This window comes from Dendrobates tinctorius, unplaced genomic scaffold (assembly GCF_039654945.1).
Source record: "Dendrobates tinctorius isolate UK_male_01 unplaced genomic scaffold, ASM3965494v1 ptg000179l, whole genome shotgun sequence".
Taxonomy (NCBI): domain Eukaryota; kingdom Metazoa; phylum Chordata; class Amphibia; order Anura; family Dendrobatidae; genus Dendrobates; species Dendrobates tinctorius.
In genome coordinates this window covers 4,598,153-4,623,307 of record NW_027361846.1, presented here as the reverse complement: position 1 = coordinate 4,623,307, position 25,155 = coordinate 4,598,153, and the positions used below count along the sequence as shown (strand labels likewise).

Genomic DNA, 25,155 nt, shown 5'->3' with positions numbered 1-25,155 from the left:
CCAATACTAACCCCATAGTAATATAAAAATACAGACACCCAGAAAAAGTCCTTTACTTGAAATAACGACACTGACTCCTTTATTGAATCTAATTTAAACCATACTCACATTGCCTAGTCCACTGAAGCCAACGTTCTCACTGTCCAAAAGTGAAGAGATAATCCATAATGTCCCACGACAATCCTGATCACATCCGGTTACACATTCACACAGGAGCGTGTAATCGCTCCTGCAGTGTGTAGCGCTGAGCTGCAGTGAGAAAGTTCACTGGAGTCCATCAGCTGATGAGCCTCGGTGACCTCACTTACAGCACCTCTGTTGCGCGAGAACTTTCTTGCCGTAACATGATTACACACTCCTGTGTCAATGTGTAACCGACTGTGGGATAGAGCACTCGCATCAGCTGATATGACTGTTCTACAAGTGATCTGAATCGTCGTGGGATAGTATGGATTACGCCGGATAGGTGAGGGATATGGTGGTTTATTATTTTTTCCCTTTTCTAGGTGACATGGGCATTGGGGATTAAGGTGAGTATATGGTGTTTTTTTTAGTTTTTTTCTTTTACAAGAGACAAAGTGTTTCAGGAATTAGGTGTAAGGCGAGTATAACTGTGTTTTTTTATTTTTATGTTAATATTTCAACTTTTTTTTTTACTTTGAACACAGGGGTCGGCTCATGGCTACGCCCATCAGCCACGGCCTAATCTGCTGTAATCAGTGACAGCAGGGAGTAGTCGTTTCTCATCAGCCGACGCCCGTGACCTGCGGTAAGCTTTTTACTGCGGGTGACAGTCATATCTGCAGGGTCATGCTGTCACGCAGCGCTCTGAACTATTTTATCGGCCGTAACTTTACCGCCGATCAGAAGTCCGTAAAAATGCAAGCAAAAACTCCGCAAATCCACAAACATTTTTATAAACGCATTTTTGGTGAGTATTTGACTGACTCAATTTAGGACAATGGTCAAAAAAAGGGGCAAAGAATACACAAAGAACTGACAAACTGCAGATATAACCGCATTATGAGCTCGGCACTACAGGAGTCTCGGTGACTCTGATGGCATAAGGATTCCCTAACGACTGTGTGGAAAAAACGCTGTAAAAAGCGCACAGTGTGCACACAGCCTAAAGCGCTCAGCTTCAATGTTTCATGACAGAATAATTAGAAAAAGACTGCACGAGTGCGGCTTGTGAGGAAGGGTTTCCTGGAGGACGTCTCTGCTAACTAAAAGCAACATGGCAGCCAGGCTGAACCAAGCACAGGTCTTCTGGAGCAATGGATACACGAGACTGGACCCCGGACATTAAAGACGGCGGTCCTGCACAGTCGCACGCCGTAACACAATATTAACGCTGTGATGGGGCGGCCAGGAAACAAACTGAAGAAGAGCGGCCGAACCCTGCGGAGGCAGAGAGAGTCGCCGAGGAAACCAGGACTTCATGTAAGGGAGCTTCCACAAGCTGCAGAGTCGTGGGGTGTACTTAATTCTTCACACAGGTTAGTTTAGGGAAAATGTCACATGGTAATGGCACAAAGTAATTTCTGATTTCTCGTTCTTCGTCTCTAGTTGGATTTACAAAACGTTAAGACATTCTAAGGACTAGATGTTGAATGTACCCCAGAGCATCCGCGGGGGGTGTACTCAGTATTTCAGGTGACGTGGACACTAGTGGGGTCATTCCCAGAGCATCCGCGGGGGTGTACTCAGTATTTCAGGTGACGTGGACACTAGTGGGGTCATTCCCAGAGCGTCCGCGGGGGGTGTACTCAGTATTTCAGGTGACGTGGACACTAGTGGGGTCATTCCCAGAGCGTCCGCGGGGGGTGTACTCAGTATTTCAGGTGACGTGGACACTAGTGGGGTCATTCCCAGAGCATCCGCGGGGGTGTACTCAGTATTTCAGGTGACGTGGACACTAGTGGGGTCATTCCCAGAGCGTCCGCGGAGGGTGTACTCAGTATTTCTAGTGACGTGGACACTAGTGGGGTCATTCCCAGAGAGTCTGCGGGGGGTGTACTCAGTATTTCTAGTGACGTGGACACTAATAGGGTCATTCCCAGAGCATCCGCGGGGGGTGTACTCAGTATTTCTGGTGACGCGGACACTAGTGGGGTCATTCCCAGAGCGTCCGCGGGGGGTGTACTCAGTATTTCTGGTGGCGCGGACACTAGTGGGGCCATTCCCAGAGCGTCCGCGGGGGGTGTACTCAGTATTTCTAGTGACGTGGACACTAGTGGGGTCATTCCAAGAGCGTCCGCGGGGGGTGTACTCAGTATTTCTAGTGACGCGGACACTAGTGGGGTCATTCCCAGAGCGTCCGCGGGGGGTGTACTCAGTATTTCTGGTGACGCGGACACTAGTGGGGTCATTACCAGAGCGTCCGCGGAGGGTGTGCTCAGTATTTCTAGTGACGCGGACACTAGTGGGGTCATTCCCAGAGCATCCGCGGGGGTGTACTCAGTATTTCTGGTGGCGCGGACACTAGTGGGGCCATTCCCAGAGCGTCCGCGGGGGGTGTACTCAGTATTTCTAGTGACGCGGACACTAGTGGGGTCATTCCAAGAGCGTCCGCGGGGGGTGTACTCAGTATTTCTAGTGACGCGGACACTAGTGGGGTCATTCCCAGAGCGTCCGCGGGGGGTGTACTCAGTATTTCTGGTGACGCGGACACTAGTGGGGTCATTACCAGAGCGTCCGCGGAGGGTGTGCTCAGTATTTCTAGTGACGCGGACACTAGTGGGGTCATTCCCAGAGCATCCGCGGGGGTGTACTCAGTATTTCTGGTGGCGCGGACACTAGTGGGGCCATTCCCAGAGCGTCCGCGGGGGGTGTACTCAGTATTTCTAGTGACGCGGACACTAGTGGGGTCATTCCAAGAGCGTCCGCGGGGGGTGTACTCAGTATTTCTAGTGACGCGGACACTAGTGGGGTCATTCCCAGAGCGTCCGCGGGGGGTGTACTCAGTATTTCTGGTGACGCGGACACTAGTGGGGTCATTACCAGAGCGTCCGCGGAGGGTGTGCTCAGTATTTCTAGTGACGCGGACACTAGTGGGGTCATTCCCAGAGCGTCCGCGGGGGGTGTCCTCAGTATTTCTGGTGACGCGGACACTAGTGGGGTCATTCCCAGAGCGTCCGCGGGGGTGTACTCAGTATTTCTAGTGACGCGGACACTAGTGGGGTCATTCCCAGAGCGTCCGCGGGGGGTGTCCTCAGTATTTCTGGTGACGCGGACACTAGTGGGGTCATTCCCAGAGCGTCCGCGGGGGTGTACTCAGTATTTCTAGTGACGCGGACACTAGTGGGGTCATTACCAGAGCGTCCGCGGAGGGTGTGCTCAGTATTTCTAGTGACGCGGACACTAGTGGGGTCATTCCCAGAGCGTCCGCGGGGGGTGTCCTCAGTATTTCTGGTGACGCGGACACTAGTGGGGTCATTCCCAGAGCGTCCGCGGGGGTGTACTCAGTATTTCTAGTGACGCGGACACTAGTGGGGTCATTCCCAGAGCGTCCGCGGGGGGTGTACTCAGTATTTCTAGTGATGCGGACACTAGTGGGGTCATTCCCAGAGCGTCCACGGGGGGTGTGCTCAGTATTTCTGGTGACGCGGACACTAGTGGGGTCATTCCCAGAGCGTCCGCGGGGGGTGTACTCAGTATTTCTAGTGATGCGGACACTAGTGGGGTCATTCCCAGAGCGTCCGCGGGGGGTGTACTCAGTATTTCTGGTGACGCGGACACTAGTGGGGTCATTCCCAGAGCGTCCACAGGGGGTGTGCTCAGTATTTCTAGTGACGCGGACACTAGTGGGGTCATTCCCAGAGCGTCCTCGGGGGGTGTACTCAGTATTTCTAGTGATGCGGACACTAGTGGGGTCATTCCCAGAGCGTCCGCGGGGGGTGTACTCAGTATTTCTGGTGACTCGGACACTAGTGGGGTCATTCCCAGAGCGTCCACGGGGGGTGTACTCAGTATTTCTGGTGACGCGGACACTAGTGGGGTCATTCCCAGAGCGTCCACGGGGGGTGTACTCAGTATTTCTAGTGACGCGGACACTAGTGGGGTCATTCCCAGAGCGTCTGCGGGGGGTGTACTCAGTATTTCTGGTGATGCGGACACTAGTGGGGTCATTCCCAGAGCGTCCGCGGGGGGTGTACTCAGTATTTCTAGTGACGCGGACACTAGTGGGGTCATTCCCAGAGCGTCCGCGGGGGGTGTACTCAGTATTTCTGGTGACGCGGACACTAGTGGGGTCATTCCCAGAGCGTCCGCGGGGGGTGTACTCAGTATTTCTGGTGACGCGGACACTAGTGGGGTCATTCCCAGAGCGTCCGCGGGGGGTGTACTCAGTATTTCTGGTGACGCGGACACTAGTGGGGTCATTCCCACCCGGCTCCACGAGTTGAGGCTTCATGCCCCTCAGACCATGGATGGAGCGTCAGGGTGATGGGATGAGGGCAGGTGGCTGCAGGACCCTGGAGTAGGGATGCATGGGGCCCCTGGGACAACACTGACTCTAGGACTCCCCCTACAGGACCACGCCTGTCTTGCACCTGCTGACAGCACACACTGTCCGTACCCCTCTCGTTGTTGTACCGCGGGACGCCTTGCTTCTGGCGGTTGGCAGCATTAATAATCTCATCTTTCCGCCGCGCTTGTGTGAGGTGCACGGCCTCCAGGTGATGCTCCAGGGCGATGGGTATGTTCACATGAAGAGGCTCTCCGCGGATTTTCTCCATTATCGTCACCAATGAGACGGCCTGGCGAGAGGCAGAGAGATGTGAGAGAATGACCCTTCTCCACTCACATCCAAAGCTGCTTTCAAAATTCAGAATAGATTTATCTCCGAGCGTCCAGCTGATCTGTCACCTAACACCTGAGGACCAACCATCAGAACAAGGGACCCTCAGAACGTAAGTGCAGCTTTGGAGGTGACTAGAGGAGGAGGCATGATGTACCCCCGCATCAGCGCATGGTCTATGTGTATAGAGACTTACCCGCGCCTGCTCCCGAAACTGATCTACAACCAAGCGGTCAACACGGGAGGGATTTGGTGGAAGTCGTGGGATTGTGGAGCTGTAAGAACTGGAGATCAGGTGTCCTGGAAACTTCGCTGCAAGTTCTGCCTCCGTCTAATGTGAGAACAGCACAAACCGCCATCACTAAGCCACACAACACTGTGCGTAATGGTGCAATCCTGTGCGTAATGGTGCAATCCTGTGTGATATCACCAGACCTCCCCATATAACCCGCCCCTCACTGTGTGACATCACCAGACCTCCCCATATGACCCGCCCCTCACTGTGCGACATCACCAGGCCTCCCCATATAACCCGCCCCTCACTGTGCGACATCACCAGGCCTCCCCATATAACCCGCCCCTCACTGTGCGACATCACCAGACCTCCCCATATAACCCGCCCCTCACTGTGCGACATCACCAGGCCTCCCCATATAACCCGCCCCTCACTGTGTGACATCACCAGGCCTCCCCATATAACCCGCCCCTCACTGTGTGACATCACCAGGCCTCCCCATATAACCCGCCCCTCACTGTGTGACATCACCAGGCCTCCCCATATAACCCGCCCCTCACTGTGTGACATCACCAGGCCTCCCCATATAACCCGCCCCTCACTGTGTGACATCACCAGGCCTCCCCATATAACCCGCCCCTCACTGTGTGACATCCCCAGGCCTCCCCATATAACCCGCCCCTCACTGTGTGACATCCCCAGGCCTCCCCATATAATCCGCCCCTCACTGTGTGACATCACCAGGCCTCCCCATATAACCCGCCCCTCACTGTGTGACATCACCAGGCCTCCCCATATAACCCGCCCCTCACTGTGTGACATCACCAGGCCTCCCCATATAACCCGCCCCTCACTGTGTGACATCACCAGGCCTCCCCATATAACCCGCCCCTCACTGTGTGACATCCCCAGGCCTCCCCATATAACCCTCCCCTCACTGTGTGACATCACCAGGCCTCCCCATATAACCCGCCCCTCACTGTGTGACATCACCAGGCCTCCCCATATAACCCGCCCCTCACTGTGTGACATCACCAGGCCTCCCCATATAACCCGCCCCTCACTGTGTGACATCACCAGGCCTCCCCATATAACCCGCCCCTCACTGTGTGACATCCCCAGGCCTCCCCATATAACCCACCCCTCACTGTGTGACATCACCAGGCCTCCCCATATAACCCACCCCTCACTGTGTGACATCACCAGGCCTCCCCATATAACCCGCCCCTCACTGTGTGACATCCCCAGGCCTCCCCATATAACCCACCCCTCACTGTGTGACATCACCAGGCCTCCCCATATAACCCACCCCTCACTGTGTGACATCACCAGGCCTCCCCATATAACCCACCCCTCACTGTGTGACATCCCCAGGCCTCCCCATATAACCCGCCCCTCACTGTGTGACATCCCCAGGCCTCCCCATATAACCCGCCCCTCACTGTGTGACATCCCCAGGCCTCCCCATATAACCCGCCCCTCACTGTGTGACATCACTAGGCCTCCCCATATAACCCGCCCCTCACTGTGTGATATCCCCAGGCCTCCCCATATAACCCGCCCCTCACTGTGTGACATCACCAGGCCTCCCCATATAACCCACCCCTCACTGTGTGACATCACCAGGCCTCCCCATATAACCCGCCCCTCACTGTGTGACATCCCCAGGCCTCCCCATATACCCCGCCCCTCACTGTGACATCACCAGGCCTCCCCATATAACCTGCCCCTCACTGTGTGACATCACTAGGCCTCCCCATATAACCCGCCCCTCACTGTGTGATATCCCCAGGCCTCCCCATATAACCCGCCCCTCACTGTGTGACATCACCAGGCCTCCCCATATAACCCACCCCTCACTGTGTGACATCACCAGGCCTCCCCATATAACCCGCCCCTCACTGTGTGACATCCCCAGGCCTCCCCATATTATCCGCCCCTCACTGTGTGACATCCCCAGGCCTCCCTATATAACCCGCCCCTCATTTTTCTTCTTTTTCAGTTTACCTCGGGGAGCTTATCTACAGCATTACAGAATACTGTAGATAAGCCCCTGAGGGTGGTGGCCGCATCTCATAGCCCAAAAAATAGGTGACAGATTCCCTTCAAAGGGTTTTTCCCACAATCAAAAGTTCATTTTAACCAACAAGTCTTGGAATAATAATAATTTCTACAATTGGATGTGATTAACTAAAATGTTCCTGTGCTGAGATAATCTTGTAAATGTTCCCCTGCTGTACTGTGTAATAGTCATGTCTTACCGTGCAGGAACATGGTCTGATCATACTACAGCTCCTGGGCAGGGGAGGAAGCAGAAGATTATATAGACATTACAGTATGGGATCACAGCTGATTCTTTTTGTGAGGTAAAACACTTCATTGCTTGTTTTTAAACAATATTTGACCTCAAAGAAAGTATCAGCTGTGATCCTGTGCTGTAATGTCTGTATACTCTCGTGTTTCCTCTTGTGCCCAGGAGTTGCGGTACGATCAGACCATGTACCTCTACGGTCAGACACGACCATTACACACTACACAGCATGGGCACATTTATAAGATTACATCAGTACGGGAACATTTTATTGATCACATCCAATTGTGGAAATTTATATTATTCCAAGATCTATTGATTAAAACAACTTTTGTTCTTGGAAAATCCCCTTTAATCGTCTACCGACAAGGAGGTGGGAAGGTGATGTTTCTATACAAGTTATCACATGTCTGCAGCTATTGGCTCCGACCACACCGTTACCTTTTTCCTCTCCTTCTCCAGCACTCTCCACTGCTCGCAGCACTCCTCCAGCTGCATGTGTAGCTCATTAGCGGGGCCGCTACGATTCCTCGATGGGCGATATTTGTTGAATGGAGCAGAAAAGGGGAGGAATGGCGGAGGAGCATCACCGCAGAACAAGTCACTAATAAACGGGGGAAAGGGGCCAAGATCATCACAGTGGAACAGATCGATGAGGTCAGAGTATGGGAAGGGAGGAGGAAAAGGGAGGCTAGTGGGAGGAGAAAACGATGGGTGGTTAAATGGGAGGTTTTGGCTTTGCTTGAGGTCGGCCATTAATGAAAAGGAGGGCAGGAAGGAAGCGTTGATGAAGTCAGACATATTTCCCACCCTGGAATCCTGCTTTCTCTGGAACCCACTATAGATGGGTGGGATCGGCTTTCCATATTGGGGGTTCCACCCTCGTCTCCCCCTTCTGTCTGTATTAGTAATGGGTGGGCTTGTTTTTTTGGCATATCTCTCAGGGCGGCCAGGGGCAGACGTCTGCTGTGGAGGGGACCAGTTGGGTGGGTAGTTTGGTGGAGAGTTACAATACACCCCCTCCTTACTGGGAGACAAATGACTGAAGGCCTTCCTTCGATTTTCTTGGTAAGGTGGGCCATTTTGTTGCCCCTCTTTTTTGGCCAAGTGTAAACCAGACAAATGTCCGGGATGATGAGTGGGTGATCCATCAGACATCGTGGAGACTACGGGTGACGGTAACTGGCTGCTCGCTTGATTTTGGTTTCTAGCCGTCTCCATTTCTAACCATTGCTGGCGAAACCCTTCACTTGGTGAGAGGGGCAGCTCTCGACAATTAAAGTTGTCAACCTTAAGAAAGGTGTTGAAGTTGTTTGGAGCTCCGCTGTAGGGCATCCTGTGTGCAGACTCTCTAGGATTGTAGTACGCTGGTGCATAGACGCTCAGAGGTGTGAAATCACCGGCGGACCTTCCATACAGGTCTTTATCCCAGGAGTCTCTCATACCTGAACGGGATTTTGGACCCATTGGAGTCGGCTTTGTCACTCTTCCCTTTGTCTTGTCATTTCTGCACCAGGGTCGATGGACACCTGCATATTCCTGAGGTCCCTTCTGGGACTGAGAGTTAGCTGAGGGGTTCAGACAGTCCATGCACTGGTCAGTTTCCTCCATCGGCTGTAAAGAACTACTCAGATCTAGTGCTGGATTTTCGATGTAGAGATCCTTCAGGAAATCTTCCATGTGAGCACTACAGGCTTTTGGGCTGGAAATCCAAGTGTCCAGCAGGCCGAGGTCCTCAAACCCTCTGTGAAGAGACTCCATGTCCGGCAGCTTCCTCCCCATCTCCTCATAGATCGGAGGGCTGAGGACACTGGGAAAGTCTGGATGTCCTGGAGCCATACTGGAAGAAGACTCAGAAAGGTGATGATGGTCGGCAGCGGCCCAGAGTGGAGGGAACAGTCTAGAGAGCGAATTCCTGAAAATCACAAGCACACTAGTAAGAAAGGAGGATAAAGTTGTGACTGCACCCTAAAGAACGTATGCGAGACGTGCCGCATTCAACCCAGCCCCATTCCCCCGCTATCAGCAGCAACGTCCGACTCCCCCGCTATCAGCAGCAATGTCCGACTCCCCCGCTATCAGCAGCAACGTCCGACTCCCCCGCTATCAGCAGCAATGTCCGACTCCCCCCGCTATCAGCAGCAATGTCCGACTCCCCCGCTATCAGCAGCAATGTCCGACTCCCCCGCTATCAGCAGCAACGTCCGACTCCCCCGCTAGCAGCAGCAATGTCCGACTCCCCCGCTATAACCAGCAACGTCCGACTCCCCCGCTATCAGCAGCAACGTCCGACTCCCCCGCTATCAGCAGCAATGTCCGACTCCCCCGCTATCAGCAGCAACGTCCGACTCCCCCGCTATCAGCAGCAAATTCCGACTCCCCCGCTATAACCAGCAACGTCCGAGTCCCCCGCTATAACCAGCAACGTCCGACTCCCCCCGCTATAACCAGCAACGTTCGACTCCCCCCGCTATAACCAGCAACGTCCGACTCCCTCCGCTATAATCAGTAACGTCCGACTCCCCCCCGCTATAACCAGCAATGTCCGACTCCGCCCGCTATAACCAGCAACGTCCGAGTCCCCCGCTATAACCAGCAACGTCCGAGTCCCCCGCTATAACCAGCAACGTTCGACTCCCCCCGCTATAACCAGTAACGTCCGACTCCCCCGCTATAACCAGTAACGTCCGACTCCCCCGCTTTAACCAACACTGTCCGAGTCCCCCGCTATAACCAGTAACATCCGACTCCCCCCGCTATAACCAGCAACGTCCGACTCCGCCCGCTATAACCAGCAACGTCCGACTCCCCCCGCTATAACCAGTAACGTCCGACTCCCCCCACTATAACCAGCAGCAACATCCGACTCCCCCGCTATAATCAGCAGCAACATCCGACTCCCCCGTTACATAATCGGCAGCAATGTCAGACTTCTGCCCAGACCTTCCCCATTAGCAGTACAGCATCACTGAGGACCAGCAGACACAGACATGACACCCAGCTCCATCATCACATATATGTCACCCCCGGATTGCCGGCGTCCACTCTGCTATTTTTTTTTTTTTTTTTTTAAATCAAATCATTGTATTGAAACAATTTTTTATCATTTAGTTTTGTTACAAACATCATTATCAACCTTCACATAAAGGCGCACAAACATCATAACCTAAGGGGAGCAAACGCAGGATCTCAGTGCAGCGGACGACCTGGCTCAGCGCTGGCCGGCCATTCACATTCATTGTACCTCACAGTCAGAAGAGTGTGACCTTAACTTCCCGGAGAAGACAGAATTCTTATAGAAAACATTTCTATTAGACGCCTAAATATGACTCGTAAATAACATCTCCAAAACCAGCTGATAAACCCCATCATAATATAACGCTGTAAGCGTCACTCTGTCCGAAGCCTTTATAGACTGCGCAAGCGCGACGCGCCTGAGGGGTACCATGCATACCAGAATAGGGGGTTGACGGGTACCATGCATACCAGTATTGGGGGATGAGGGGTACCATGCATACCAGAATAGGGGGTTGACGGGTACCATGCATACCAGTATTGGGGGATGAGGGGTACCATGCATACCAGTATTGGGGGATGAGAGGTGCCATGCATACCAGAATAGGGGGGTGAGGGGTACCATACATACCAGGATTGAGGGGTGAGGGGACCATGCATACCAGGATTGGGGGGTGAAGGGACCATGCATACCAGGATAGGGGGGTGAGGGGTACCATGCATACCAGGATTGGGGGATGAGGGGTACCATGCATACCAGAATAGGGGGGAGAGGGGTACTATACATACCAGGATTGGGAGATGAGGGGTACCATGCATACCAGAATAGGGGGGTGAGGGGTACCATACATACCAGGATTGGGGGATGAGGGGTACCATGCATAGCAGGATTGGGGGATGAGGGGGGGTGAGGGGTACCATGCATACCAGGATAGGGGGGTGAGGGGACCATGCATACCAGGATTGGGGGATGAGGGGTACCATGCATAGCAGGATTGGGGGATGAGGGGGGGTGAGGGGTACTATACATACCAGGATTGGGAGATGAGGGGTACCATGCATACCAGAATAGGGGGGTGAGGGGTACCATACATACCAGGATTGGGGGATGAGGGGTACCATGCATAGCAGGATTGGGGGATGAGGGGGGGTGAGGGGTACCATGCATACCAGGATAGGGGGGTGAGGGGACCATACATACCAGGATTGGGGGATGAGGGGGGGTGAGGGGTACCATGCATACCAGGATAGGGGGGTGAGGGGACCATGCATACCAGGATTGGGGGATGAGGAGTACCATGCATACCAGAATAGGGGGTTGACGGGTACCATGCATACCAGGATTAGGGGATGAGGGGTACCATGCATACCAGAATAGGGGGTTGACGGGTACCATGCATACCAGGATTGGGGAGTGAGGGGTACCATGCATACCAGGATTTGGGGATGAGGGGTACCATGCATACCAGAATAGAGGGTTGACGGGTACCATGCATACCAGGATTGGGGGATGAGGGGTACCATGCATACCAGGATTGGGGGATGAGGGGTACCATGCATACCAGAATAGGGGGTTGACGGGTACCATGTATACCAGGATTGGGGGGTGAGGGGTACCATGCATACCAGGATTTGGGGATGAGGGGTACCATGCATACCAGAACAGGGGGTTGATGGGTACCATGCATACCAGTAGTGGGGGATGAGGGGTACCATGCATAGCAGGATTGGGGGATGAGGGGGGGTGAGGGGTACCATGCCTACCAGGATAGGGGGGTGAGGGTACCATGCATACCAGGTTTGGGGAATGAGGGGTGCCATGCATACCAGAATAGGGGGGTGAGGGGTACCATACATACCAGGATTGGGGGATGAGGGGTACCATGCATACCAGAATAGGGGGGTGAGGGGTACCATATATACCAGGATTGGGGGATGAGGGGCACCATGCATACCAGAATAGGGGGGTGAGGGGTACCATACATACCAGGATTGGGGGGATGAGGGGTACCATGCATACCAGGATTGGGGGGATGAGGGGTACCATACATACCAGGATTGGGGGGATAAGGGGTACCATGCATACCAGAAAAGGGGGGTGAGGGGTACCATACATACCAGGATTGGGGGATGAGGAGTGCCATGCATACCAGGATGGGGGGTGAGGGGTACCATACATACCAGAATAGGGGGGTGAGGGGTACCATACATACCAGGATTGGGGGGTGAGGGGTACCATGTATACCAGGATAGGGGGATGAGGGGTACCATGCATACCAGGATAGGGGGGTGAGGGGTACCATACATACCAGGATAGGGGGATGAGGGGTACCATGCATACCAGGATAGGGGGGTGAGGGGTACCATACATACCAGGATTGTACAAATCACTCGACAGACCACACTTGGAGTATTGTGTGCAATTTTGGACGCCGGTGCTCAAGAAAGACATTACTGAACTTGAAAGGGTTCAAAGGCGGGCTACTAAAATGGCAGGCATGGTACCGCATAGGGAACGGGCCTCAGACTGCGGAGCCCCTATGGTAAAGTTAGGAGAAAACACCGTGTAGTGCCAGTTCCCTCCTCCCACTACTCCCCCAGGTGATGTTTAGGTGGGACGCCCATCTGACCAACAAGAAGGAAGAGGAAGGGGCGTCCGGCCACACCCACAAGGGTTAAACCCAGTCGCCGGGGTCTGTATCTTCCTCATTCTCCCCGGCTGACCCCTTGGAAGCAGTGATCCTCAATCTCCCCAGCTGACCCCTTGGAAGCAGTTGTCGTCCCGGACCTCCTGACAACCATGTCCAAAGCCATGATCGTGGCCCTGCGGCAGAGAGCAGCACAGGAAGGTAAGCAATGGGTTATAGACCTCTTATCTGGCCTGGATGCTCACCCTCCTGTGCCCTCTCACAACCCCCTATCCTCCGGGGCTCCGTCCTCTCCCATCCTTTTTCTGGGCACACGGGCAGCGTCTCCATTGCTCCCACCGCCCCCTCTTCTGGACTGCCGGTCATCCCTCCCCCGGCTGGGTACTCACCGCTATCCACCGCAGAGGCGATGGGCAACTGATCCACCGGGTTCAGATCCCACATCCTATTTCCCCCCTTGATGAGTTGATGGCTGAATGGTTAAGTTTCTGGTTTATGGAATAGAAAATGTGAGTTCGAGTCCTGTGAAAGTTTTTCGCAGCAGTCTCCCCTGGAGGCGTGGGTTTGGATCCCACTTATGACAGCAATGGTTTCTTACACTCACGTAGATCTTGAGATAAAACAGAAAATATGGGATAACGATTACGTGGAGATATTATCGGCAGACCAATAGTCTGTAGATAAGGAGAGGGGGACAGGGTACGAAAGAAACAGACCAAAAGTAGCCCAAACAATGAACAACTGGCTCCAGGCCTTCGCAGTCCTAGGCTGCATTATGGGTCAGAAACACCCGGAACGCTGTTCCGAGCTATTCATCTACCAGGATCTAGTATATAATTCATATAAGTCTCACAGCGGTTCAGCTTGGAAGCGGTAAGACGAAAATTCCGCAGGCGGGTGGCCATGCAACCTGACCTCGGCTGGGGCGTAAAAGCGACGGACGTTTGGTTAAGACTCATGCTATCCCAAAAACAGCCCCCCCTTCTGTCGTCGGCCACTAATAACCCAGCCACCGCAGGCCAAAATTCAGTCGTCATACGGAGACCAGGGGCCTGCCTGCTGTACAACGAGGGGTACAGCCGCTTCCATGGGGCCTGTAAATATAAGCACGACTGCTCTGCCTGCGGAAGCGGACACCCTGCAGCAAGATGTACACGCCAAGCACCTACAAGGCATAACCCCGGCGAACGTAACCGCGATGGCCCTCTGGCTAAGCCTCTACCCCGATAGAGAGGCAGCGCAGCACCTCGATCACGGTTTCAAATTCGGTTTCTTTACCCCTTTTAATTTTAGTCGCGCTCCAACATTGGCGAAAATATCGGTTAATACATCACCTCTCATACCCCAAAGGCAACTCGGTTAATGACACAATACTCCCGGAAGAAGCATCCGTAACCTATGCTTCATTTGACAGGGCAGTCGAACTCGCGCGATCAGCTGGGCCGGGTGCCCTGCTGGCAAAATCGGACATAGAGTCAGCATTCCGCCTACTACCCGTTCACCCCGAGTGCTTCCACCTCTTAGGTTGTAAGGTGGACCAGCTCTTTTACTTTGACAGGTGCCTACCGACGGGCTGCTCCATCTCCTGTCATTATTTCGAGCTGTTCAGTACCTTCCTGAACTGGGTAGTACGTTACAAAACCGGCAGCAATTCCACGGTTCACTACCTCGACGATTTTTGTTCGTCGGACCAAAAGACTCCAATCTTTGCTCCTTCCTCCTCCAAAAATGTAAGTTTCTAACCAGTCATTTCGGCGTACCGCTCTCTACCGAAAAAACAGTCAGCCCGTGCAATGTGCTGCCTTTCCTCAGCATCGAAATAGATACCATCGCAATGGTTTTTAGATTGCCAGAGGATAAATTGAAAAGAAATCAGCAAATGGTATAAGATTTCTACGGCGTTAAAAAAGTCACCCTCCATCAGATGCAGTCCCTGCTAGGTTTACTCAATTTCGCTTGCCGTGTAATGCCGGCGGGCAGAGCCTTTTCACGCCGTTTAGCGCTGGCAACGAAAGGCATCTCCCAGCCAGGCCATAGAATTAGGCTCACTCGCACACTGAAGGAAGACTTGCTAGTCTGGAAAACATTCCTAGATTCCTACAGTTGTGGCCAAAAGTATTGACACCCCTGCAATTCTGTCAGATAATACTCAGTTTCTTCCTGAAAATGATTGCAAACACAAATTCTTTGGTATTATTATCTTCATTTAATTTGTCTTAAATGAAAAAACACAAAAAGAATTGTCCTAAAGCCAAATTGGATATAATTCCACACCAAACATAAAAAAGAGGGTGGACAAAAGTATTGACACTGTTCGAAAAATCATGTGATGCTTCTCTAATTTGTGTAATTAACAGCACCTGTAACTTACCTGTGGCACCTAACAGGTGTTGGCAATAACTAAATCACACTTGCAGCCAGCTGACATGGATTAAAGTTGACTCCACCTCTGTCCTGTGTCCTTGTGTGTACCACATTGAGCATGGAGAAAAGAAAGAAGACCAAAGAACTGTCTGAGGACTTGAGAAACCAAATTGTGAGGAAGCATGAGCAATCTCAAGGCTACAAGTCCATCTCCAAAGACCTGAATGTTCCTGTGTCTACCGTGCGCAGTGTCATCAAGAAGTGTAAAGCCCATGGCACTGTGGCTAACCTCCCTAGATGTGGACGGAAAAGAAAAATTGACAAGAGATTTCAACGCAAGATTGTGCGGATGTTGGATAAAGAACCTCGACTAACATCCAAACAAGTTCAAGCTGCCCTGCAGTCCGAGGGTACAACAGTGTCAACCCGTACTATCCGTCGGCGTCTGAATGAAAAGGGACTGTATGGTAGGAGACCCAGGAAGACCCCACTTCTTATCCCGAGACATAAAAAAGCCAGGCTGGAGTTTGCCAAAACTTACCTGAAAAAGCCTAAAATGTTTTGGAAGAATGTTCTCTGGTCAGATGAGACAAAAGTAGAGCTTTTTGGGCAAAGGCATGAACATAGAGTTTACAGGAGAAAAAAAGAGGCATTCAAAGAAAAGAACACGGTCCCTACAGTCAAACATGGCGGAGGTTCCCTGATGTTTTGGGGTTGCTTTGCTGCCTCTTGCACTGGACTGCTTGACCGTGTGCATGGCATTATGAAGTCTGAAGACTACCAACAAATTTTGCAGCATAATGTAGGGCCCAGTGTGAGAAAGCTGGGTTTCCCTCAGAGGTCATGGGTCTTCCAGCAGGACAATGACCCAAAACACACTTCAAAAAGCACTAGAAAATGGTTTGAGAGAAAGCACTGGAGACTCCTAAGGTGGCTAGCAATGAGTCCAGACCTAAATCCCATAGAACACCTGTGGAGAGATCTAAAAATGGCAGTTTGGAGAAGGCACCCTTCAAATATCAGGGACCGGGAGCAGTTTGCCAAAGAAGAATGGTCTAAAATTCCAGCAGAGCATTGTAAGAAACTCATTGATGGTTACCGGAAGCGGTTGGTCGCAGTTATTTTGGCTAAAGGTTGTGCAACCAAGTATTAGGCTGAGGGTGCCAATACTTTTGTCTGGCCCATTTTTGGAGTTTTGTGTGAAATGATCAATGTTTTGCTTTTTGCTTCATTCTCTTTTGTGTTTTTTCATTTAAGACAAATTAAATGAAGATAATAATACCAAAGAATTTGTGTTTGCAATCATTTTCAGGAAGAAACTGAGTATTATCTGACAGAATTGCAGGGGTGTCAATACTTTTGGCCACAACTGTACAACGGACATACCTGCGTCATGGCTCGAGAAACGCTAAGCAAAGACTTAGGACTAGCAGCAGGAGAAACTCTTAGAGACGGTTTTGTGGCAATCTACCAAGACCAGTGGTGCAAAGGCAGCTGGCCAGCACTATGGATCACAGCCGGCTGGGGCCGCGACCCAGCACTGCTAGAAGTCTTCGCAATAGTTGCAGCAGTCGAGCTCTGGGGCGCACAACTAGAGAACAGAAACATCAGATTTTTAACAAAACACCCCGGCACAGCAAAGAGCTTAAACAGCATGTCCTCTGCATCCCCACCTTTACTTGCTCTCCTGCGCCACCTAGCATTACTATACTTAAAACACAACATCTGGTGTCGCGCCACAGTAACGTCAGCGGTCGATGATAACCTTGTTAACTCTTTGTTATTTTCCAATTGGCAGGCCTTCAAAGCTCTCCTACCCAACGCGCAACCATCGGGCGTCCAGTGTCCAGCACTCCTTTTGGACACAGTAGCCAATCAATGATGCCATTGATCCGCGCATCGGTTACTCCAGCTACCTGGCAGGGTTACGGTAAGGCGTGGCACGAGTGGTGCTCTTTAATTAACGGAAGACCGGTCGATAAGTGCGATCGGGCAAGATGCGAGGTGCTGGTAGACCTCTTGAATCTGCTCAGACAAAGAGGCGCATCAAGAACGTCTGCGCAGCGGCATCTTTCGGGAATAGCCTTTTTCTTCCAGCTAATGGGGTGGGCGGACGTGACAAAATATTTTTTCATCAGACAAGCCATTAAAGGCTGGAAGAGACTCCAACCTAGTCAGGAGTGTCGTCGTCCCATTTCTTTGAGGCTTTTACATGATATAATCGCAATTTCCCCATCGGTGTGCAAGTCCCAATACGAGTCATTCCTATTATCAGCCGCGTTCGCCGTCGCCTTTTTCGGAGCGCTTCGTATTAGCGAGCTCGTGCCGCGGACTAAAACTTCGTCAGAAGGCGGCCTAATCAACGAAGACCTCGTCGTATGCAGCGACGCACTGCGCATTAGGGTGCGCAAACACAAATACGACCCCACTGGTAGAGGGACGTGGGTCCTCGTTAAGTTGGAGGTTGGTTCCGTATGCCCACTTAACATAGTAAAACGTTACATGGCAGTAAGACACGCAAGTAGATTCTGTCACATACAGACGGGTCCCCCCTTACTAAATACCAGTTTCACACAATTTTCAATCGGTCTCTCGAGGCAGCTGGCGTTGACCCGTCGGAATATGGCACACATTCCTTCCGAATAGGGGCCGCTGCCGAAGCAGCTAAGGCCGGGATACATAAGACCCGACTTGCTCAATTAACATATCATGTCTCTTCCAGGCGTAGAAAAACCAGTAGTTTGGGTGGTCGGACACTCGTACGTCCACTGGGCTAAGAAAAGGGCCGAACATTGGCCGGGCGGCGTGAATTTAGGCTTCCGGAACGTAGAGACCAACTGGAGAGGGATAAGAGGGCTGCAATGGCAAAAGATCTTCCCAGAAGTAGTCAGCATCGCTAAGAGGGCTAAAGCGCCAGTGATACTAGTCCTGCACGCCGGCGGGAACGACCTGGGTAAACGGAGATGTGTCGAGCTCAGTTCAACGATGACGGCTGACATTGAGCGCTTTTTCTATCTGCTACCGGATATGATATTGGTATGGTCAGAGATAGTGCCACGAGCTGTCTGGCACGGAGCCAAGGACCCAAAATCCATAGAACGTTCAAGAAGAAAGGTCAACCTGAGAGTGGCAAGATTCGTAAAGGGAAAATATGGCATCGTAGTTCGCCACCACCAACTGGAAGGTGACAACTCAGGGTTACTAAGGTCCGATGGCATTCACCTCGCGGACATCGGGCTCGACATAATTTTGTCAGGTCTGTAGGACGGAATCGAACAGGCCCTGATGCTGATGGGTGGGGGTCGGAGTCACGTGTAGGTAGTACACCTGATCCTCCATGGCGGAATTTGAGGAAGGGGCAAAGGGTCGTAGCCGCTCATTGGCTGCCCGCCTGCCCGTCGCGGACTGGGCCCCCGGCGGTGAGCACGTTGTGAGATGTAATTGCCCCTCCCCGCTTATCAAATTAATAAACTGTGACCGACCTGTTTCAACCCATCTAGGCCTGTTTTGCGTTCTCATTTCGGGATTGGTGGGATGGGGGACGGCACCGTTTACGACACACGGGTCTCCGCAGTCTGATAAATGGAGTTGGTTCACTACAATACCCAGAAAGGTTATCAAAATTAGGTCTATTTACTCTAGAAAAGAGAAGACTTAGGGGAGACCTAATATATATGTACAAGTATATCAGAGGGCAATACAGAGATCTCTCCAATGAACTGTTTGTACCAAGGACTGTGACAAGAACAAGGGGGCATACTCTTCATTTGGAGGAAAGACAATTTCTGCACCAGCATAGAACAGGGTTCTTCACGGTAAGAGCAGTGAGGCTCTGGAATTCTCTTCCTGAGGAAGTGGTGATGGCAAACTCACTGAATGAATGTAAGAAAGGAATGGAGGCTTTTCCTGTGAGTAACAGTATAGAAGGTTACGAATAACAGAATATTATAGGTAGATGGTTGACCCAGCTTAGGGGAAGGAATTTTTTTCCCTATGGAGAAAATTGGCTTCTACTCTGTGGGTTTTTTGCCTTCCCCAGGATCAACAATGCAGAACAGCTGCACTAAAAATAGGCTGAACTAGATGGACATAAGGTCTTCCTTCAGCCTTCAAAACTATGTTACTATGTTATGTTATTGGGGGGTGAGGGGTACCATGCATACCAGAATAGGGGGGTGAGGGGTACCATGCATACCAGAATAGGGGGGTGAGGGGTACCATGCACACCAGAATAGGGGGGTGAGGGGTACCATGCATACCAGAATAGGGGGGTGAGGGGACCATGCATACCAGGATTGGGGGATGAGGGGTACCATGCATACCAGGATAGGGGGGTGAGGGGACCATGCATACCAGGATTGGGGGGTGAGGGGATCATGCATACCAGAATAGGGGGGTGAGGGGTACCATACATACCAGGATTGGGGGGATGAGGAGTACAATGCATACCAGGATTGGGGGATGAGGGCTACCATGCATACCAGGATAGGGGGTGAGGGGACCATGCATACAAGGATTGGGGGGTGAGGGGACCATGCATACCAGGATTGAGGGAAGAGGGGTACCATGCAGGGCCGCCATCAGGGCATTACAGCTCTTACTAGTGTATGGGGCCCCATGAATTGGGGGGGCCCGGCTGCCCGAGCACGCTGGCAGCCCAGGCCGCGCGCTCGGGCCCCCCCGATTTGTTCAGGCAGCAGCAGGCGCTTTAAGCTACGGCCCGCCCCAGTGCATTATGGGTCCCGTCCAGCCAGCCTCCCGTGACGTCACACGTTGCTCTGCAGCTCTGCTCCACTTCCTCATTCGGAGCAGAGCGTGCAGCGTGTGCGGTGTCAGTGTGTGTGCACGTGGGTGGCTGGGAGCGGTGGACGGGCGGCAGACACCAGGAGAGAAGAGGCAGCGGCGTGCGCAGCGGACCAGACGTGGAGGCAGCAGGCGAGTGAGCAGGTGAGTAGTTTCAGGGCAAGGGGCCGGGGGGCCCAGCCAGCCACACAGCACCAGTCCCACCACAGCCACAGGGCCCCAGGGCAGGCAGGGGCCAGGGGGGGCCCTGTGCAGCCAGCCGCACGGCAGCAGTTCCACCACAGCCACAGGGCCCCAGGGCAAGCAGGGGCCAGGGGGGCTCCGTGCAGCCAGCCGCACGGCAGCAATCCCACCACAGCCACAGGTCCCCAGAACAGGCAGGGGCCAGGGGGGGCCCTGCGCAGCCAGCCACATGGCAGCAGTCCCACCACAGCCACAGGGCCCCAGGGCAAGCAGGGGCCAGGGGGGGCTCCGTGCAGCCAGCCGCACGGCAGCAGTCCCACCACAGCCACAGGGCCCCAGGGCAGGCAGGGGCCAGGGGGGCCCTGCGCAGCCAGCCACAATGCAGCAGTCCCACCACAGCCACAGGTCCCCAGAACAGGCAGGGGCCAGGGGGGCCCTGTGCAGCCAGCCGCACTGCAGCAATCCCACCACAGCCACAGGGCCCCAGGGCAGGCAGGGGCCAGGGGGGCTCTGCACAGCCAACCGCACGGCAGGAGCCCCACCACAGCCACAGGGCCCCAGGGCAGGCAGGGGGCAGAATGTGAGACATGGGGGCAGAATAAGACACGGGGGGCTGGGAGCAGAATGTGAGACATGAGGGCAGAATGTGAGACATGGGGGCAGAATGAGACCCCGGGGGAAGAATGTGAGACATGGGGGAAGAATGTGAGACATGGGGGAAGAATGTGAGACATGGGGGAAGAATGTGAGACATGGGGGAAGAATGTGAGACATGGGGGAAGAATGTGAGACATGGGGGAAGAATGTGAGACATGGGGGAAGAATGTGAGACATGGGGGCAGAATGTGAGACATGGAGGCAGAATGTGAGACATGGGGGCAGAATGTGAGACACAGGGGGGCGGGGGCAGAATGGACATGAGGGCTGAATGTGACAGTGAGAAACAGGAGGGACAGAATGGATACGGGGCAGAATGTGGCAGACACTGACACACGGGGCAGAATGTGAGACACGGGGCCAGAATGTGACAGTGAGACACAGAAGGGAGCAGAACGGATATGGGGGTAGAATATGAGACACGGGGGGGAAGAATGTGACAGTGAGACACAGGAGGGGCAGAATGGATACGGGGACAGAATGTGAGACACATGAGGGGGCAGGATGGGAGACACATGGGGCAGGATGGATACGATGTAGACAGATGGGGCAGGATCGGGAGATTATATGGGGCAGAAAGGATACTCATGAGGGCAAGATGAGAGAAAATATGGCTGGAGTCAGGAATGAGACAGGATGGGGGATATTGGAGGCTAGGATGGGGCATATTATTACCATAGGGGCTAATTAAGGGATATTATTACTGCGGTGATGTATTTATTTTATTTTTTTGAGGATACTGTTTTAAATGGGGGGGGTCCTGTTACTGTGCAGAGCGACACTGTCACCTTTTTTTCTTCATCTGGTGTAGAGTAGAAGTTGGGAAAAAAATTAAGTAATGGGTTCTGCAAGTGGAGCTCTAACTAACTGTGTTATTTCCTGCAGAGACAAGCCCTGGCTGGAAGACGTGATGGCGTTCTGTGCTGAATGAAAGATGAAAAGCGAAGATAAAGGACTTCACCTAGACACGACACTGGTGAGTCAGTTTGTTGCCTGTACACTGACACTATATACAGAGTGCCTTTGTACAATGTCACCAATGATCACTGTACACTATATACAGAGTTCCTGTGTACAATGTCACCAGTGATCACTGTATTACCTGTACACTGACACTATATACAGCGCTCCTGTGTATAATGTCACCGGTGATCCCTGTATTACCTGTACACTGGCACTTTATACAGAGTTCCTGTGTACAATGTCACCAGTGATCACTGTATTATCTGTACTCTGACACTATATACAGGGGTCCTGTTCATAATGTAACTGGTGATCACTATTACCTGTACACTGGCACTATATACAGAGCTCCTGTGTATAATGTCACCGGTGATCACTGTATTACCTGTACACAGACACTGCATACTAAGTACAGATCTCCTGTGTATAATGACACTTATGGTGATAATATTATGTTTTTTTTTATTAATGATCAGTATTGTTGTATTCTGTCACTGTGGTGATAATATGTGGTCTGGGCATGATGCAGTGGTATTTGTCCTTTGTATGTGCTATTATTCTGTCACTGGTGGTAATTTGTGGCCTGGTCATGGTATAGCTGTATTTGTTCTTGTATGTGTTATTATTGGTCACCATGTGTTGGTAATATGGTGTCTGGACATGGTGCGGTGGTATTTGTCCCTTTTTGACGTGATATTATTGGTCATTTTAAAAATTGAAAAATAAAATATATACCTAAATTGTATTGGATATTTTAACAAATGTTTAATAGGATAGAGTAGAGTAGGGCCTGGCCAAAAGAGTCTACCTTGTCGTGGTGGCAGATTTAAAAAATCTTTTGGCCAAAACAAGAGCTGCTGGCTATGTGTGTGATCTGGAGATGGGACCTGTTAATATGTGATTGGTGAGAAGTGGAGTTTTTCCAAGAGAGAGCCGTGGGACTGTGGACAGTTCTGGGGTGGAGCCTGGGCGGAGTCTCAAGGGGGACCCGAATATTTTGCCAGTATGGGGTCCCGAAATTCCTAGTGGCAGCCCTGGTACCATGCATACCAGGATTGGGGTATGAGGGGTACGATGCATACCAGGATTGGGGGATGAGGGGTACCATGCATACCAGGATTAGGGGAAGAGGGGACCATATACCAGGATTGGGGGATGAGGGGTACCATGCATACCAGGAAAGGGGGTCATACATACCAGGATAGAGGGTGAGGGGACCATGCATACCAGGATTGGGGGATGAGGGGTGGCATGCATACCAGGATAGGGGGTTGAGGGGACCATGCATACCAGGATTGGGGGGTGAGGGGACCATGGATACCAGGATTGGGGGATGAGGGGGACCATGCATACCATGATTGGGGGGGATGAGGAGTACCATGCATACCAGGTTTGGGGATGAGAGGTACCATACATACCAGAATAGGGGGGTGAGGGGTACCATGCATACCAGAATAGGGGGGTGAGGGGTACCATGCATGCTAGGATTGGGGGGTGAGGGGACCATGCATACCAGAATAGAGGGGTGAGGGGTACCATGCATACCAGGATTGGGGGATGAGGGGTACCATACATACCAGGATTGGGGGTGAGGGGACCATGCATACCAGGATTGGGGGATGAGGGGTACCATGCATACCAGGATAGGGGGGTGAGGGGTATCATGCATATCAGGATTGGGGGGTGAAGGGACCATGCATACCAGGATTGGGGGATGAGGGGTACCATACATACCAGGATTGGGGGATGAGGGGTACCATGCATACTAGAATAGGGGGGGGGGAGGGGTACCATACATACCAGGATTGTACAAATCACTCGTCAGACCACACTTGGAGGATTGTGTGCAATTTTGGACGCCGGTGCTCAAGAAAGACATTACTGAACTTGAAAGGGTTGAAAGGCGGGCTACTAAAATGATAAATGGAGTTGGTTCACTACAATACCCAGAAAGGTTATCAAAATTAGGTCTATTTACTCTAGAAAAGAGAAGACTTAGGGGAGACCTAATATATATGTACAAGTATATCAGAGGGCAATACAGAGATCTCTCCAAAGAACTGTTTGTACCAAGGACTGTGACAAGAACAAGGGGGCATTCTCTTCGTATGGAGGAAAGACAATTTCTGCACCAGCATAGAAGAGGGTTCTTCACGGTAAGAGCAGTGAGGCTCTGGAATTCTCTTCCTGAGGAAGTGGTGATGGCCAACTCACTGAATTAATTTAAGAAAGGAATGGAGGCTTTTCTTGTGAGTAACAGTATAGAAGGTTATGAATAACATAATATTATAGGTAGATGGTTGACCCAGCTTAGGGGAAGGAATTTTTTTCCCTATGGAGAAAATTGGCTTCTACTCTGTGGGTTTTTTTGACTTCCCCAGGATCAACAATGCAGAACAGCTGCACTAAAAATAGGCTGAACTAGATGGACATAAGGTCTTCCTTCAGCCTTCAAAACTATGTTACTATGTTATGTTATTGGGGGAGGAGGAGTACCATGCATACCAGAATATGGGGGTGAGGGGTACCATACATACCAGGATTGGGGGGTGAGGGGTACCATGCATACCAGGATTGGGGGATGAGAGGTGCCATGCATACCAGGATAGGGGGGTGAGGGTACCATGCATACCAGGATTGGGGGATGAGGGGTACCATGCATACCAGGATAGGGGGGGTGAGGGGACCATGCATGCCAGGATTGGGGGATGAGAGGTACCATGCATACCAGGATAGGGGGGTGAGGGGACCATGCATACCAGGATTGGGGGATGAGGGGTACCATGCATACCAGGATAGGGGGGTGAGGGGACCATGCATACCAGGATTGGGGGATGAGGGGTACCATGCATACCAGGATAGGGGGTCATACATACCAGGATAGGGGGTGAGGGGACCATGCAAACCAGGATTGGGGGGCGAGACGACCATGCATACCAGGATTGGGGGGTGAGACGACCATGCATACCAGGATAGGGAGTGAGGGGACCATGCATACCAGGATTGGGGGATGAGAGGACTATGCATACCAGGATAGGGGGTGAGGGGACCATACATACCAGGATTGGGGGATGAGAGGACTATGCATACCAGGCTTGGGGGATGAGGGGACCATACATACCAGGATTGGGGGTGAGAGGACCATGCATACCAGGAAAGGGATGAGGGAGTACCA

At 52.2% G+C, this 25,155-nt stretch overlaps 1 protein-coding gene across 2 annotated transcripts in view; it reads right to left on the bottom strand.

The window, feature by feature from the left end:
* LOC141054871 (uncharacterized) overlaps positions 1-25,155 on the bottom strand; it is a 71,252-nt gene that overhangs the window by 5,729 nt on the left and 40,368 nt on the right. For both annotated transcript variants that reach the window (XM_073551758.1, XM_073551759.1), the window contains exons 4-6: positions 7,789-9,262; positions 4,998-5,132; positions 4,580-4,760 (exon numbers count right to left, since the gene is read on the bottom strand). In XM_073551758.1, coding sequence (XP_073407859.1) covers positions 4,580-4,760; positions 4,998-5,132; positions 7,789-9,262 — 1,790 coding nt within the window. The remainder of the gene's footprint in view (positions 1-4,579; positions 4,761-4,997; positions 5,133-7,788; positions 9,263-25,155) is intronic.